At 38.0% G+C, this 18,771-nt stretch overlaps 1 protein-coding gene across 8 annotated transcripts in view; it reads right to left on the bottom strand.

Moving 5' to 3' along the window:
- LOC112565551 (CD2-associated protein-like) overlaps positions 1-18,771 on the bottom strand; it is a 26,898-nt gene extending 8,127 nt beyond the window's left edge. Inside the window, exons 1-15 of one of the 8 annotated variants that reach the window (XM_025241042.1) lie at positions 18,634-18,771; positions 17,142-17,296; positions 16,788-16,920; positions 15,448-15,554; positions 14,369-14,510; positions 13,934-14,076; positions 13,103-13,166; positions 12,771-12,958; positions 11,918-12,044; positions 9,256-9,300; positions 8,650-8,889; positions 5,946-6,061; positions 4,161-4,193; positions 517-618; positions 10-175 (exon numbers count right to left, since the gene is read on the bottom strand). In XM_025241042.1, the coding sequence (XP_025096827.1) occupies positions 10-175; positions 517-618; positions 4,161-4,193; positions 5,946-6,061; positions 8,650-8,889; positions 9,256-9,300; positions 11,918-12,044; positions 12,771-12,958; positions 13,103-13,166; positions 13,934-14,076; positions 14,369-14,510; positions 15,448-15,554; positions 16,788-16,920; positions 17,142-17,296; positions 18,634-18,637 (1,765 nt within the window). In that variant the 5' untranslated portion in view covers positions 18,638-18,771. The remainder of the gene's footprint in view (positions 1-9; positions 176-516; positions 619-4,160; positions 4,194-5,945; positions 6,062-8,649; positions 8,890-9,255; positions 9,301-11,917; positions 12,045-12,770; positions 12,959-13,102; positions 13,167-13,933; positions 14,077-14,368; positions 14,511-15,447; positions 15,555-16,787; positions 16,921-17,141; positions 17,297-18,633) is intronic. The other 7 variants (XM_025241044.1, XM_025241045.1, XM_025241047.1 and 4 more) reach the window with 7 other exon arrangements.

Below are 18,771 nucleotides of genomic sequence, written 5' to 3'. Positions count from 1 at the left end.
ACAATATACCAGGTGGTGTATCAAAGCGTGAAGGCTCTGGCGGTCTGGGTGGAGGAGTGGCTGTGTGGGTGTCTGACGAATAAAGTTTGGACTCCCTGACACCGCTGCTGACATGAGACTCGTTTGAAACATGTCCAAGCCTGTAGGCTGACTTGGAGCGATCTGTCTCGGCCACCTGCAAGTCATTGAGAAAAATGAATTTATATTTTTGTCTACAGCACACTCAATCACCACATCCTACTTCTCTATTGTATCTAGCCTTTCCCCAAATCCTGCACAACCTGCTCAATGACAGGGCTGAAGAGAGAAAGAAAGCAGCAACCAAGTATTAAAATAGTGAATTGCAGCACCAGGAACATGAAGGCAGCTCAAGAGAATTGGATTGAGGACCAATGCTGGACCCAAGAGGAGGAAATGACATGAAAAGACAGCAAGAAAAAAAAAAGACTCACCAAGACATCAGTATCAAATGCTCTGGCATTTTTGTATTTCCAGACTGATTTAATATAAACTCACATGCTTCACTTCCTTTTGTACTAGAGGCAACGTCTTCTCTGGCTGTACATTGTTGCTTGGCTTTGCAATGGGTTCATCCACCTCTGAATCCTTCTCTGCATCCTGTGAGAAGACAAGGAATCAAACTAAGCATGCAACGTGTCTTTATTCTACAATCCCATTGTACTCCCATATTTAATTAACTTATAAGGTACACTAAAAGGTACATCCACACTGGGAAATAATAAACTGAGTTATTATTGCCATTTTTCTATCTCAAAATTACAAAAGGAACACCTGCTGAGTTCAACAAGTGCATACAGGAATACTGTCAAAATCTTTCTTCTGGAATTTTTCTTTTTCACTCTGAGCATGCTACAAAATTGTTTGGAAACTCTTCAGAGTTTATGCTGTGTTCTAATACTAAATGTGGGTATGAAAAGCACAGATATAAAGGTAACATTGTACATGCTATTTGATTTCCCACTGTAATGCATACAGTGTGCATGGGGCATTTTATTACCCTAATCAAGACTATAAGCTCTCACTAAAACAAATGGTGACCCCCATAATTCCAAACTGATTAAGTGAAGATGCACTCAGTCACATCATTGTTGAGGATGTCAATGTTTGTTTGGAGAAAATTCCATAACCACCCAGCTGTGACCACCACCCAGTTGTGATTGGCAGCCCTGCCTCTACTTATGCCTTCCACTTCCCCCAGATAAGTTAACCTTTCATTTTATTATTTGCTTAATTACAGGATAACTGTTCTTAAATTTACACCATACTGATATCATTGCTTGATACATGTACAGATATGGGTGCTATATAACAATAAATGCAAAATTTGTAAAGTGCATACTCACACTCCTAAGGAGCATGCTCTTAGCACTTTAGAACAAAAATGAAACATGGACAGCATACGAGGGACAGGAAAACAAACAAACAGCATATGAGCTATTAAAGAACAAACAACCGTACTAAACGAAGAATAAAATCAAATACAGAAAACACAAAGAGGAACCAAATAACAAGAGGTGAGAGTAACATATTTCAAAAGGAAGGGTGTGAAAAAGGACTAGCATTATGGGAAAGGTTGTTAGGAGTAATGTTTACGGAAGAGGTGTTTTCAGTGCATATTTAAAGGATTCAATAGCGGGTAGGTGGCGGATATGGAAAGGGAGAGAGTCCCATTGTTTCGCTGCACAATAACTAAAAATCTTGTGGCCATATGTTGTTGTTTTGGTGACAGGAAGAGTAAGAAGACAATCATCAGACGAGAAGTGTTGTCTAGCTGGGACGTAAGGGAAGAGCAGTTCAGAGAAATAATCAGGGCAGATGCCAGCAAAGAAATTAAGACACAGCACGGACAGTTTGTACTGTATGCGAGATCGGATGGGAAGCTAGTGCAGAAAATGAAGGATATGGGTGGCGTGGTCCCGTTTTTTAGCTGTAAGCACCAGACGTGCAGCAGAGTTCTGTACTTTCTGGAGTTTGGGAAGAAGGTATTCAGGGCAGCCAGCAAGCAAGGAGTTGGAGAAATCAAGTCTGGATAAAACAAATGCACAGACAAGAGTGTTGGTTGTGCACGTAGACGGAAAGTGATGGATGGCACTGATCTTGCGTAGTTCATAATAGGCAGACTGACAGACAGCTGTGACTTGTTTCGCAAGAGTCATGTATTAACATTGTCAAATGTTCTTTTTAATTAAAAGGTAACCATTAATTTGACATTTTGCTATCATTGATTGATACATGTAGATAAATGGGTGCTAAAAAATCTCAAGAGAATAATTTGAATTTGGCAAAACAAAAGTGTTTACCCCCCCACCGAAGCTTCTACCCACAGAACAGTTTCAAGGTATAATTTACAATGAGCAACACAAATAAGAAAGAAACACATTTAAGAAAGCAGTTTCATAGTATTCATTACGGCCGGGCTAGATCACTGAAAACATAATTAAACCTTACCACATATATTGTTATCGCTATAACTGTCTAACGCAGTCATGTCATAACCACAGATTTTCTTCCTTAAATGTCCTTTACCAATATGCTGGGATTAATAAAGTGGTTATGATTTTATTCTTTTCGTTCAGAACTCTGCTCTTTGCTCACTTTGTATGCATGCTGTATGCGCATATGTAAAATCAGATATATATATATATACACACACACATATATATTTCTACTCTATGCTAGAATTCAATTATATCATACAGAGGAAGAAGCCAAGAGATAAGTAGATTAGCTGACACATCTAAGAAAAAGGTAAAGCAGCTGTTAAACACATCTAAAGCATAAGGGATTGAATTAGTTATGCAAATGAACCACTAGGACGTACTGGTCATTAAGTCCTGCAACAGTACTCTGAAAAATCTGAGTAATTTATCAAAAAATAAACTGTTCAAAAATACTCTCAAATTTAATTATTTTCTACATATCTGTGGGGGCTTTTCTCCTATTTTTTTGCTAACACTTTCCATCCATTTCTTGAGTCACTGCATCTTCCTTCTCCATGGAGAGATAAAATCAGGACAAATCATCATGTAAATTTCAGTAATCTGGTTTCACATATGGCATCGCGTATATCTCTGAAAGAGATAGCCACAATGTTAATCTTCAACTTTTAATCCAAGAACAGAATGGTGAAGTGATAACAGATTCAGCCAAAGGATTTAAACTTGAAAAGCGCTAAGCATCTTAGCTGACAGATTATCAGCAAACTGGCCATTTCCGGTCGAGGTCTCCTGGTCATGGTGTCGCGCGTCGCTTGCTCTTGAGACGCCTGACGTCACTGGTGCTGACGTACGATGTGGAGACGTAAGATGTGGAGACGTAAGATACGGCTATTATGTAAGAAGAGCGGGAAATCCAGAGAGAGAGACAGGGACGAGATAGTGAAGGCCTGGGGTCGGGTCGGCAGAGAAAGAAAAGTTTCTATACGGAGAAAAGTTGTTGTGCTCGGGATTTGCTGCGGTGCACGTGGGACGAGTACGAGCAACGGATCCGTTTTCTGTGTGCGACAGAATCAACGCATCAGCCGAATTGGGCTCAGAAAGATACGCTTGGACCATCGACCAGCGGCCATCAGACAAGTCGTCGTAAGGACCATGACGTTTTGTGGTTCCTAGCCTCGCTCTAGCAGTTAAGTGAAAAAAATCGTCTGCCAGCTGTCCAGGGGATATAAGTTCGTGGTCAGGACGGACTGTGCAAGCTTCTGCTATAGCACTCGCTACATAAACTACCTTTCATGTTACAGCAAGAAAACGTCTGCTAAAAGATAGCTTTAATTAACACACACACACAAAGCTACGACAGTCAAAAGTAATCATGAATTAGAGCCAAGCAGAAAACCAGATTTGTGATTTCAATAGCTATAATGCTAGGGGAAAAAAATCTACTTCTGTTCTCATGCATTTTACAGTTAACAAGCTATTACATCAAACTATAGTTAACTTCATGTTTAGGGCAGATCTGTATATATTAGCAAGCAATGGAAGCACGTGTGAGGCTCGAGGTTTTTTGATTACACAATTTGGAATGTTTTTAATCACAGCAAAATGGGAGTCAGTTAAGTTACTTGTCTGATACAGAAGCTATGAAGGTCTGAGACAGACACTTATGCAGTGGAAGACAAAGAGCTGCTGCTAGCTGGTTACCTTCCATGTCACTTCCTTTTTTTTCCCTTTCTGCTGCAAAAACATTTATTTGCTAGTGTACAGCATGGGTATGGCTTCAACATAATTCTTCAGTGGCAAGACGGAATTTGAAAATGTAACTAATAATGGGCATGTAAATGAATGCAATACACAAAGCAAATGAGAAAAGCTGACAATCTAGACAACAGCTGAATGGTTGGGTAATGGACTGATATGAACACAAATAATGCTTTTCTCAGATATCAAGGACATGGGAAATGTTTTTTTTTTCCTATGCCAGGGGTGGGGAACCTCTTCTCTACCAAGGACACTTGGATATTTAAACATCATTCATGGGGCATACATAATTTTCTAAATTAGCGTACTATATTTAGTAAAGCTATAGTGTTGACACATTGTATTAACACTTAGCAATATACAAACTCTCATCCAGTGTGGCATTGACTGGTAGATGGGCTATAGGCAGCCAACAAGTTTGTCCTGTCTTATACTCGCGTGTGTCCTGTCAATGCTATAATGGATGTTCCTTGTTTGTCAACCAAAACTTATTGTCTGTACAAATTTATGTTGCTTTAAAAAGAGCTCAGATTTTTTTCAGTCACTCCTGCAACTCCCTTGGCAGGGCCAGACCAAATGATTTCAAGGACCTTTTAAGGCCCACAGGCTTGATGTTCCTCACTCCCCTTAAGCAGAAAGTGTTATAAATGATTTCTACATTTCTGAGCTTGTACTACATGGGTTAGCAGGCTAAACTGGACAGGTGCAGGTATTATGAATTATCTTTTTTCTCGGTCTTTTCTTCAATTGCTGACATGGAGACATAAAACTGATATATGTATTTTAAGATATTTTTAGGGCTGTTGTGTGTCTACTGATCACCCCAGACAGTTAAGCTTTTGAGTATCTAAGGGGAAAAAAAAGGGATGAATTCTTAACTTATTTCATCAGATGTAAAACTAATATTAGAATCATCCTACAAATAATAAGAGAACTGTGCTGGAAATTACTTTGACTTTCTGATATTTTACTGGAAAGTCACATTTTTCTGTCTGGTACAGCCTGTAGGTGTAAATAAGCCTGGTGTTATTTTATTATGAGGCAAGTCCTTGTTGATGGAGTGTGCTTCATCAATGTTAAAAACCAGTCAGAGATGCCTATATCGCTTTGTATTCTTCCCTCCAACTATCTCTCTATTGCATATTGGAATGCACCTAGGTATATATGCACCATACCTTTCCTACCCATAAGCATGTAACTAATATCCCCTCCCCAACAACACAATATAAAATGCTATTATGTAAGAGATGTATGTACTATACACTTGGTTTACAGAAGGTCCTGCTTTTGATACCTTGAGCAAACCACCATGCGACGATGATCAAAGCATGCAACAAAACTGCCTCGAATTATTAAAGCATCTTTACAAATGAGTTGGCTTCGCTTACTATCTCTAGATCCTACATGCCATCTGCCATAAGCAATGTTAAGATTTGCTTCATTGCAACAGACAGCAACCACACAGTGAGCAAACTCTACTTTGATTCCTCTACTACCCCAGCCCCATATCTGGCATGTGTTCTGCTGCTAACTGGACATGCCATGCATGCCAAACCACCTTGCTCCTCGCTGCAAGTAGTGATTAGTCTTCTGAAATGTGATCAACATACCATTTTAGCCATCAGAACAGTGGAGTGAAGACAGCAGAGAGGGACAGGGTGTAAAGGAATGATAGTAAGTGCGTGTTAATGGCAGGCCACCCAATGTGAGCCATGCTAGCATGCATACACCAAGAACTAAGACCGTGGAAGGCGGGCGTTTCTTGGGTCCTTTGGCCCGCAAGGCTGTTAGATGCACCAGTTTGTGGGACGTGCTTTCCACCATGTCAAAGTTTGTGTCGTTCCCTGCAAACATAACGGAAAGAATTCCTAAACAGTACTCTTACTTTGTAAATTCTGCAAAACGCCTATTTCAAAATTCAGCAAATGTGCTGTTTCCAAACAATTTAGGGTCTTGCAACTAAATAATGCATCTCTTGAAAACACTTTCAGAATAATGGTTATTATATTTTCCAGTAACTGAGCAGCGGTAATAATTTTACTTAAAACTTATAAAAAAATTAATACAAACTATACAAACTTATGATTTAATCAAGTGTTCTGAGATTGACCACTGGGTTGATAGACTATACCCTTTATCTTCTTGAATTGTTTTCCTCTCCAGAATAGAAACGTTTTATTATAAAGTTAATTATAGATACAAATCTTTTCCTGTACTTTGAAGACTAAAAGTAAAAGACAAGCTCCAAGAAAAGTTAATGGTGCACAAGGGATAGTAACATCCTTATGCCCAAACAAGTGCAATATTTTTCAATAAAGCTAAACATTGACTGTGTTCCCCAAATTAACTATTTACACACATAGTTTCTCCTCTCACAGAACACTCAGGAATAAAAATAATATTATAAAATGAATATCACCTCTTCCAGAGCTAAGTGTACAACAGTTTCAAAATTTCATGTTTGGGGAATCTTCCTTAGTTTCCTTGTCTGAATAATTATACATGATGCTAGATTTGAAAGTTATGAACATTTCCATAGACTTGCATGCTTCCATGTAGTTTCTAATATACATGTATTGTTCTTAATCAATAAATCTAATACTCATTTCAATACAGGAGAACCATTTTACATTTTCAGAAAATACTGGACTTGGAACACTTGCAAATTTTATGACTAATACAAAATTTCCCAAATTAAATAGTTGTTATGGTAAAACTTTCAATAAACTTTTCAGATAAACAAGAGAAACTAGAAGCAGCTACTTTATAACTTTTTAAAGAGACCAACTGGCAGGCAGAGGGCTATACTTAAGCAGCTATTCAGAGTTTGTACTTTAAAACCTTTTGTATAAAATCTGTACTGACAGGTTTATTTTCCTGCTTAAGAATTTGTGGATTAATGTAGCCTAAAAGTATAAAAAAGAAAGTGTTAGAGGACTTGTGCGACAATACTACATGCAGTTTTATACATGCATTTAAACATAGACTCTTTCCCTCCATCCCTTTAAAACACACATGACGTTAATGTGTTCACACACACACACAGAAAGAAAGAAAAAAACCACATAGAGTATAATGCACCTCAGGAGAAATACAGCTACAATTCCCGACAGTTTTGTGCATACATGCTCACACATAAAAAAAGAATAAGACAAAAAAGTTTAACACATAATAAGCAAAGATGAGCAATGCTCCTAAAGCCTTTAAACTCGAAAAGCACAGCTTTACAAAATTAGTAACAGTGCAAGCAAAGGCAAAAATACATTTTCAGGAGTTACACTAAAGAATTTCTGTCAAATGCAAAAAAACATAGTTACATAATAAGAATAAATATTTTATATGAAAATTCTAGAATTTATTTTCGAAATAAGACTTCCTTTGAAACTAGCAGTCTTAAGTAGCCTTCAAATACCTGAAAACTGCTGGTCAAGTAATCATTGACAAATACAGCTTATATATGAATGTAAAAATGTGATAAGGCAAAATTTAGCTCTGTACATTTTAACACCCTTGACATTCTCCTCGCTCTAGACAAAAAGCAAAATGATCACACTTTCTGACAAGTATATGCAAAAGTCTAAAGCAAGGAAAATTGCTACAATCTTTTATGTGCATGCACAACTTGCATAACAAGTGCACGTCAGGGAACAAGAAACAAACCTGTCAATAAGGCTACTACTACTCTCTTCGTATTCCCTTTCAGTCATTCCATTTTAAAGAATTTTTTGAATTGTTTTAGGATCAAACTGTAAGAAGAAGCTCCAGTCAAAATCAAAGCTAGTGTTTAAAAAAAATCACCTTGTACCATCTGAAAAGATATTCTGCAGACAGGAACTAAAATTAACAAAGCTTACAATAGCTTTGTTGGATTTGTTCAGCATCCCAAGCTATTCTTTCAAAGTAGCATGCAGCATTCTTTAACTGTTAGCATCAAGCAAAACAAGAAAAAAAATGTTTGCTACACATGAAGAACATGTCTGGAAACCACAGCATAAAAAACAAATGCTTGACACTGTGTAAGTTGAAATTAAAAAAAAAAAGGGAGTCACATAAAAGTTAGCATGGGAAATGTGCAGGGAGTGAAAAGGCCAATAGCTGTGTGGCTGGACTGGCAAAAGCCAGAACTTACTTATTTAACAAACCCTACACAGGGAACAGGTGAGTTTGGTTTTAGAGAGCACAAGACGATAAATGATTGGAGGCAAAACTCAGGCAAGGGAAATGATGATTAAACATTCATGCATAATTAGTAGCAAGCCCACGAAGGAAACGCAGAAGGGGCCAGTCTGATGAGACAAAGCTGCTTGATAAACAGCATTGATGTTGGCTCGTGACTGGCCTGAGAAGCTGTAACAACTGAAGTGAGGAAGAGTACATGTGCAAGGAAATATCTACAAGGCCAGGCTACGATAAAAACATGGGCGCAGCATACCGTCCGTTTTATCACCCTCTCCATGATGGTGGTTCTCTACTGGCCCACTAGGTCTGCTGGTATCTTTGACAGTGGGGCCTGCCTTCAGTTCTGGTTTTGGGGGATCAGTGGCCTTGACTGAGTCAGGTTTGGCAGAAATCTCAGCAGGTTTTTGGGGTGGGCCTGGCTTTTTCCCCACAGGTGGTGGGGCCAAGGGTTTTTTCAAGGCAGGCGCAGATGTTGGCTTCTCTGCAGCAGGTTCTGAAATAGCAATGTTTATGGAGAAAAAAATGAAACAAACTCAGCCACCACGGCGGCAGATGACAGTATTTTTGATGTTGAGGAAAACAGAACACCGGCACCATGCAGAAAGCTTTCTCTTAGACTCCATGAGGTAGCCTTTCTTGTATTGGTTTGTTTAAATTTTCATTTTTGGGTGACTGGAGCGAAAAAAGTAGGCTCTAGAGTCTACAATGGGCAACACAGGTCAGTCATGCATGTTGCACTAGCAGACCAGCAAGTTCCAGACACTTGCCAACACTGGCAATACTAAACACAACCAAACACAAAGAAACTGACACGTGCACTGGTCAACAGTTTACAAGCTTCCCGTTTTGCAGGCCTCACCTTCTTTTAGTACCTCATGTTTTGTCAGCACAGTTTTTCTTCGAGCTGTAGCAACATAAAACTGCTATGAATATACCAGTTTTTGCGTAAGCTGGACAAACACAACAGAATCTGAGCATAACAACAGGTTCTACTTTATAAGTCAGGTTCAGTTGTAACAGTTGCCTGAAGGAATTCACATTTCCAATGCAAAGGGCTGTCAGAAGATGCCTTCCTTCATCTCCAACTTTGAGAGAGCTTAGATAAGACTGGCCACGTACCATTTTAAAAACAAAGAAACCAACCAACCAACAAACAAAACAAAAGACCAAAACAAAACAATAACTCTAAAATATGAAGTGCTGCATCATGTGATATTAATATTTGTGGACACAGCATAAGAAGGAATAAAGATATATCTGCATTGTATTGCAGCTGCTAGAGATAAAATCATTTTCGACCCTATGTGATATGACATCAAAGACTGCTTTGCGATGTGGACAGTTGACAGGGGAGAAGTGAAAATGCTAACATGAAGGCAAACTTTCAGGTAAGTATGTGTGATGCATACTTGCTGTTCTTATAATGCTTGCAAAACAAATTTGTTAAAAATGTCTCCCACAGTGCGTCAGTTTCTGGACTACAGATTTCATTGTATATCAGTTAAATGTTTGATGAGTGTGCTCATAAAAGTCTAAAAATCTGCATGTTAATTCCCACAGTCATGTCATTGCCAAGTACAATGATTATATAAATATGATCACTATAATAGCAATACAAATACAGCCTTGAACTTAGAGCGATAAAAGTTTTTCAGAAAAATGTCCAATGTTGAGCTCTGATTTTTACATCTTTCTGCTTTTAAAAATAGTCTTCTACAGCACGATCCACCTTCAAAGCAGAGAACTTATCACTTCTCCTTCCCTCTAAATAAAATAAGTTAATCATAAATTATTATTATGCTGAAATGTATCATTTCTTATTTAAGGAAAACAATATGCCTCCAATCATTTTTCTTTCTGCCAAAATGTTCTTCAAGTATTGCGTCAGACTTGACCAACAAAAAGGAAGAACACAAATTTGACCAACTCACCCATGTCATATGGTAACTACTCGAAGAAACGAATTTTACCATCAAAAATGGTATTTCTTCTTTATACTGTCCCAGATGAAATGACTATATGGAGAATACCAAAAAGATGAAAGGGAAGGGGGTGTGCAGAAATCAAGAAAAATTATATACTCCAATACCAGCCAGGTAGCATGGCATGAGACTCCACCACAAAGCTGAGTTACTGAGAACTGGAGGCAGAACAGTAATGACAGCGTCCAGAAAATCAGAATGGTGTGCCAGATCTCTTAAGTAGAACATGGTGAACATGTAATCCAAATGCTAGTCTACTGCCCAAAGAATTTCTTCCAAAGCTACATGACGTGAGAATGCAAGGCTAGCTGCTACAGCTCAAACCTCATGACCCTGGCCTGAACCAAGGAATTAGCTCTGGAAGAGCCACATAAGCTGCCTGAATGACAGACTTAACTCCAGTTTTCAAAAGTCTGCGGTGTAATGTCTACTCTATCTTCCCTCACGGAAAAAATAAAGTTTTGGACAAGGGCTCAAACATCTTGGAGTTCAGAAAGGTGAGAACCCACCCCAGATTTTAAGAATGGAAATAAACAACTAATTGGTCTTGCGCTGGACAGATTTCCCAAAGTGTCAGACAGATCTTAATTTGCCATCACATCCCAAAGCTCCAGTGTCAAAAGGTATCCAAGAGCATGACCCTATAGCCCTTTGTTGGGATGGGTGCCAATTCTTTCACACTGAAGAACCAAAAGAAAAATCTACCACAGGAGCTGGCAATACCTCAGAGGGCTTCAGCAAAGACAAAGATACAAAGTACAAAGATAACAATGTTGTTAGAGAGCATCTGCTTTAAAGATAAACAGCATTTAACAGCTGCGTTATTTACTTTCCTTGCCGTAGTTCATCTCTGACCACCTGCAGCAAACTTCACAAGGTAAATTGCAGAGCAGGATATGCAGTCAGTACATTGAACGTATTAGATAGCAGGAGACTTCACTGCACACTGGAGGTGGCTTATCCAAGAGACCGCAGAAACAAGGTAGCTGACACACATCTTAACTGCATGAAGGCGGGGCGAAAAACTGGTGTGAGAGAGCTGACTGGCAAGGGTGGGACGGGAAGGGGAGGAGGTGAGTAGGTCGAATTTGTGTTTTCCCTGATAAATTCTGATAAATTACAGTAAATTATGATTTCACATAGATCATCCCTACAAAGATTACCTTTTTTTTTAAATACAACAAAAATAACAGCCTGTAAAATTTAGACATCGTTTATTTTGATCTAAAGGCAAAGAAGAGATAATTCTCTCATAAATCAACTTTCCAACAAACAACTTAAAGAAATTTTTATCAGTATGTGTACAGCTAAGAATTCTTAGGTTGTTACACAGTAACTAATGAGTACATAGAAAATGTATTACAAGCTGATAAGGACAAAGGAAATGTATTATATGCTGATGAGAAAGTAGAGTTTACTACAGGCTGATGCTGGAAAATGAAAGCAGCACATCAGCAGCTAGCAGGAACACAAACCTTTACAAATGCAAAGACAGGAAGGGGAAAGAAATCTGTTTATGAAATTGGGAAAAATCCAAACCTGAGAGCTCCTTTTTGGTGACTGGCAGTTTTTCCTCAGCTGGAGCAGCAGCCTGTGTCTTGTCAGGCAGTTTTGGGTACAGCCCCTTCCCTGAAGGAGGTGGAGGTTTCTTGGGTGCTTTCACAGGCTAGACAGAGGACCAGATGGCTGGATAAGCATTACAAATATGAATCATGATGTATAATAGGCATCTCTTGCCACTGGCTATAATATGTGATAAAATAATATTTGGAAACATGCTTTACTGGAAGCAGATGATAGATGCACTTTGGTTACATTTCTAACAATAAAATATAAAATACATTGCCTTCACTCTCTCTGCAAAATGAATTTATATATCTACATACAAACTAACCAATGCCTAGGAAAGTCCATGTTAAATGCAATTGGTTTTTGTTTCTGCTAAAAGTTTACGCTTCTGCAGCCTGAATCCTTGAAAGACAATGGTGTGGATGAACAAGTAGTAAGTATAGCATCCAAATTATTGAGAATTATAAAATAATAGACAAATCATATTTAACTTTCAAGCTTAGCAAATTTCATTTTCTTACTCATAGATATCTACCTTAACAAGAGAAAAAAAGCAAACAGCATCAAACAGTTAAACCAGGGCTTCTGCTTACGCAAAAAATTGCGTACAGTATGCATTAAAAGTTCAGAGGACCCCTTCAATTTTCGTCAATGGGGTCCCAGGGGACCCCTTCAAATTTGGGCGAAGAACAGGGACCCCTTAAAAATCTGAAGAAGGGGTCCCTGGGATCCCAAAGATTTTAGCCTTAGCAGAAGCCCTGGTTAAACTGTTAAAGAAAAAATTATTTCATATGTACAATCAATGTCAGTGACTGAGACATACCTCTTCTTGCTGGGGAAGCAACTCCACAAAGTTATCTGGGAAGACCCCAGTTTTGCCATTGACCTCTCCACGCCACCAGCCTTCGTCTTCAAGGTTCTTATCCAACACACGGACTATGTCCCCTTCTTTCAGGCTCAGCTCATCTGGTTGCTCAGCTGTGTAGGCAAACCTTACAACTGCCCGTTCCACTGGAAAGACAACAGTTTGAACGCTAAACCATGGAGAAACACTTGACCACTTAAGAGTAGGGAGACAATCTATAACAAAACAAATAATCTTATGATTTAGCAATCTTAGTCTGCACAATGCACCATCACATCCCAGGAACTAACCTGTTTGTTTTTCTCTCTTGACAGCATCGGGATTTGTTTCAGTTTGCTTAGGCTTAACAGGCTCCTGCAAGAAACACAGACTGCTATTAAGTTTTTTCTTCTTCCACTGCTTACACTTTTTTTGCTCTTCAAAAGAACCAGAAACAAATTTAGTCTCCCATCTCTAAACAGGTTCTGTCAAAGCTTTGAAAGATTATACAGACTATAAGTTTTATGACATTTATGACACACTTGTGAATAGATATGGAAAGTCTGCTACAGGGAAAAACTTTTTGACAAAGTTAATCTTTTCATGAGACAGTATATTTTCCAAAATTAAAGTAGGCAACAACCATCCATACATAAGCATCTTGCACAGAAAGAGGTGAAAAACCGTGACATCTGAAAATGTACATCGATAATGTAGTCAAATCTACTGCTACTGGAAGACAGGGAACCAAATATTAATTAGGGTTATCCAGGGACAATCGTGACGTCTCAAGTTTGTCATTGGGAGGCCTGTACAATATCTCAAAAAGGTAACAGGAGCTGTTCAATCAGATTTGAGGTAATACCTCTACAGAGTTCAGCCTTATTATTTGAAAAAAAAAAGTTTTGCCCTTAATGGACTTGCAAATTTTAGAAAACATGATGCAAATTTTTTATGATGTTAACAGCATTTGATTACATGTGATGCACATTTTTGTTTACAATGATCTCTATATTTGACAAAATGTTTTGCAGTCAGAACACTTGTGAATTGTACAAATGTGTAGAGTCATGCAAAGAAAAAAATGCAACAAACATGTTCTTTAATAAACAAAAACAGAAAATACATGTGGCTGTGCTTACCTTCTCTTCTGGCTTGCCTTTGCCAGGGTCAGGTTTCTTTGCAGTGTTGCGAAGCTTTATAGGTCCACCTTGGAATATATTTCCAAGTCCAATCCCCATGATTTTCTTGCCTTTAATTTCCTGAAAGTCTACATCTTTGTCACCTGTGAAAATTAAAAAAATAAAATCTACAGCTGCAATCAAAATGCACCTGTTACTTCCACATAACAAACAGATGCTAAATGTTTAATAAAAATACATGTACTACATTCTCTTCGGCAAGGAAGGAAAGAGATGATTTTTCGAGAATCTCAAAACATTACGAAAAGCTCCTTATTCAGTGGTAAGCAGTGTTAAATTCATCATCTGCTACAGCTGGGTGCAGATCACTGTCTATCAAGAAAAACATAAATAGTTAAATCAGAAAGGATTTCCAAAATCTTAGCGGTTCTTCACCTGTAGATGTTTTTTCTGTTACAGATGTTCTTTCTCCCTCAGTTGGCAGATCTCCTTCTCCTTCTTCAATCATCTCCACAAAATTGGAGGGAAACACACCAGTTTTGCTAGCCAGAGTGCCTTCCCACCAACCTTCTTCAACCTTTTAATATATAAAAACACCCACATATACAACATATTATATATGTTACATATTATCTGCACATATATGAATGCAATGAGTGGTCAGCACAATAATGTATACATAATGCCTAGCTACTTGATAGTATTTAACGAAGGAGATTGCAATTAGATGACATCGTAAAATACCAACAAACATAATAAGCTGCACATAGGAACTTACAAAACTTGAATTCAATTAGGCTTTGGAGGAAGGCTTTGAGATATTATTTTTTTCAACAACCAAGTGCGTTCTTTTGACCATGCATGTTAAGTCACCACAGTCTCACCCCTTAGAGTTAGTGTATTGCGTTTCTCCCTGATTGTTTATTTCACAATATTTTAGAGAAACAAAAGAAAAGAACCCATGAAGAAATTTACAGGTTTAATTCTGACTATACAAAACGTTTTTGCAAAGCCCACTGGCAGACCTTTGTGTCTGGTTAAGTGGAAGAATTACATGTTTTCTGCATGTAGTGTGAAGCATGTGAAGTGACAAGTTGTACAATGGAGGAGGCACAAAAAAACCAGAACAAATACAAACTTCAGCATCTATGTACAGGACTTGATATAAAATATTTCTGCATCACTTTACTATGTGTGAATAGCCACTTTACTGAATATCACAGAGTATGTATGTGTGAAATTGAATGGTCACATTCACATTCTGCTCATTCTTTACCGTTTGACCTGTCTTGCATGTCTGTCAGCTAAATGAGCTTTTTTGACAAAACATGTTTTACTGAGCTGTCAAGAGTTAAACTGAGTTTTGAGCCTTATTTTACTTGTACCCTTGATTTCGTTGTTTATACCAACTTTTATACAGACATTCAATGAATCTGTTATTGTTTGTTTTTTTAAGTAGTTGGGACACAAGACTGGAAAGTGGAAAATTTATAAAGGTAGTTTTTGTGACTTACTTCTCGGTGGAATTCAATTATGTTTCCAACTTGGAGTTCAAGTTCGTCTTCATTTTCAGGTTTGTAGTCAAAAAGTACTTTGCATTTCTTGCTTTTCACCTCAGGGGCTGGACAAATAAAGAAAACAAATAAACTTGCTGGCTTTTATTAATGCACATGGCTTGTTACAAGAGAAAGTAAAGATTTAAACTCTAATCAATAATGAAGATGCCTGACAAACAGCACTAAGAAACCAAAATAAACAGAAAATAAACCTTCATTCAACTTTAATTTGCTTTGCTTACTCAAAATTTAATGGTCTGTGAATTAATTTTTTCACTGATAATTACTATACCATGAAAGGCTCTTTCATTAAATGATGCATTTCAGTACTGAGTAACTAAGTACACTTAGGTACTGAGTAATTCTTTGTCTTTGCTATGCACTATAAGCACAAATGTATCCATATTTAAGAAAAGGGGATGGCAAGTAAATGGATGATGAACAGCATCTGGGCAAAATGGTATCTTGGATTCAGAAGCAAAGGTAAATTATGCACATAAATTGTTGTATGACAAATATTCAAATGGGACACACAGGCCTGTGCAAATGCTTACTCAGTTACTGCACCTGGAGCAATAGTTATAAATTGAGGTAAGTTAGCATCCAGTGGAAAAACTATGAAAATCAAAAACAAGTATTTTGTCTTCACAGTTACAAATCAGTTTAATAAAAATAATAAATGTTTATTTATAGAGCACCTTATCCCATCAGCAAATTTGGACTCAAAGCACTTATACACACGAAGTTGCTTGAGCACACACTTACCAGTGGCCATGAATTCATTCTCATGAATTCATTCACAATCATTCATATCATAACTACTCAGTCTCTTCTCTTATCTTTCTTTCATTCTCTCACACACACAAAGGGTGAAGGAAACCAGATAACCCGGAGGAAACCACTAATGGTCAGTCCTGTTAACAGGTATTCCATTCAGAGAGAAAGATATGTCCGAGCTGAGATATAAACCCATGACACCCAACTGTCACTATTGTGGCAACAGGTGCATTAGCCACCACACCACCAACTGCCCTGCAGGTTTACAGATCCTGCACACACTACTTTATGTTACTTTTTCCCAGACCATCATTTTTTACATAGTTTCCTAACTACGACCCCAGGGATAAAGCAATATACTTATATGCACGGGGTTTGGTCAATTCTTCTCGACAAGGTCCAGGCCCTCTACTTTTCCATGTTGCCCAGGGCAACAACTTACCCATACTTTATAACTACAGCCCCAGAAAAATATGCACACAACATTATAAGCACATATATTATACCCTCTTAACACTCACCTTTCTTCTTTTGAGCCGAAGTAGCACCCATGGGGACGCCATCTTTGAACTGGATGGCAAGTTCTCTCACAGATTTTCTCTGGGTTGCCTCTCGCTTCTCTTCCTTTTTGACAACGGTCTCCTTACTTCTCAGCTGCATAATGTGTGCATGTGTATTACTACTAAAGTGCAAAAAAAATGTCTACATTGATAAAATGGAACATCTGATCAGGAAATACTTTGTATTAACACTGAGTTCAACGTTATCCTAATCTTCACTTAGCAGCAAATATGACCCCCTTAGCCTTAAAAATGGACCTAAAAAATACAGTAAGAAAAATCTATCCAATGAAACATGCTTAAAGTAACACTTACTTTGACAAAATTGTCCGGAAACATGCCTTTCTTGCCATTTAGCTCCCCTTCCCACCAACCTCCTTCGGCAGTGACGACATTCTTGATTACGTTTCCAACTCTAAGTGTCAGTTCATCTTCTTGTTCCGCATCATAGTCAAACTCTACTATTGCTTCTGCAGAAGAAAATTCAATGCTTTCTCACAAAACTGTGCTCTCTTCTGGCTCTTAATTATAAATTTCATGACACCATAAATAAAAAACAAAATAAGAAAAGGGATAGACACTGATTTAAAATGGACAGTAGCAACACTGCTTTCATGACTTTTCAAAGAATTTCTGTCGAATTTAAAAGCAATTCAGAATAAGCTAAAGGGACAATAATTTAGAAATACCACTACTAGCAATGTCATAAGTCTATATGCAGTCCTGAAAGGTGTCTCACACACATCTTGATTTTAATATCAGTTGTGCGTGTTGTCCAAGAGTCCTTGTGTGCATTGAGGTATTCTTTTCATAAAATATAAGCTACTTGCTCTACCTTTAATCTTTAACCGGAATATACATCCATGTGTAAACAGGCCTAACGGGAGGAGAGGACAGGAGGGTCTGGTGTACCCGAGTCCAAGATTGTGAAAGGGGCCCGCCTTCATCAGTGGATTTTTTCCTCCTTTTCTTTTAAAGGAAGGTTGACGTAAAGTTCCTCACTCTGGGGAATTTTTTTATGGAGAGGGGTACTAAAGGTTTGATCCTTTAAAGTCAGTTTTCCTCATTTACTAACCCGTTATGTGTAAACAATTTTATGTTCGAGTAGTGATGTAGATCCTAATGTATTTGTCCTCATGTTTGCAGTCTATATTACATTACTGAATGAAATGTAGATATTGACAATCAAATTGTAAGCATATTATTTTATACTAGGAAAATAATATACGATTAAATTTACAAGGGTCGGGAGAGGTCGTCTGCTATGGGGCCCCTGCTGGCCCTCGGCGTGCGCTAGGTGTGAAGGGGATATAACTCTTCAAAACAAAACAGCATTTAGTCTCTCTCCCCAAAGAAATGCTGCATTAATTCGATTACTATATTATATTTCACGTCTAATTTTGAATGTGATTGGTCTGACATTTAAACACAATGTTTCAACCAAGTTTATCGCCGTTTCAGTAAAAACATTCGAACTAGCGATCTTCCCACCTTCTTCTCTGCATGTTCAGAACTGTCTCACCGTCAACCACCCCTGCAAAAGCTATGACTGCTACTGAATAAAATACTCAATAATAACCGATCGTTTAACCTTAGATAAATTATTTAATTAAATTAAATTTTGTCTACGCTTTGCAAAGAGAGACTGCAACTCAACACTGACAAGATTGCACAATGTTAAAGAGATCACTACCGCTCCGATTCTCATGGTGAACACTTCCGCAATGATCAATCAGGAACCGACGATTTTTGAGGAAGAAGTGCTTGTTGCAAAACAGAAGAAAATGAGTGATGTTAAAATACATACCCATAGTAAATTGTTGTTTTCAAGGTATCCTAATCAACAAAGTGGTTTTAATCTAAGCAATACAGTAACAAATCCACAAGACTAGACGCCGAATCTCTAAAACAAGATGGCGACCGATCATGTGACCCGAGAGGCACG

The sequence above is a fragment of the Pomacea canaliculata genome, linkage group LG6 (assembly GCF_003073045.1).
Source record: "Pomacea canaliculata isolate SZHN2017 linkage group LG6, ASM307304v1, whole genome shotgun sequence".
Taxonomy (NCBI): Eukaryota; Metazoa; Mollusca; class Gastropoda; order Architaenioglossa; family Ampullariidae; genus Pomacea; species Pomacea canaliculata.
This window is presented reverse-complemented; position numbering and strand designations above follow the sequence as displayed.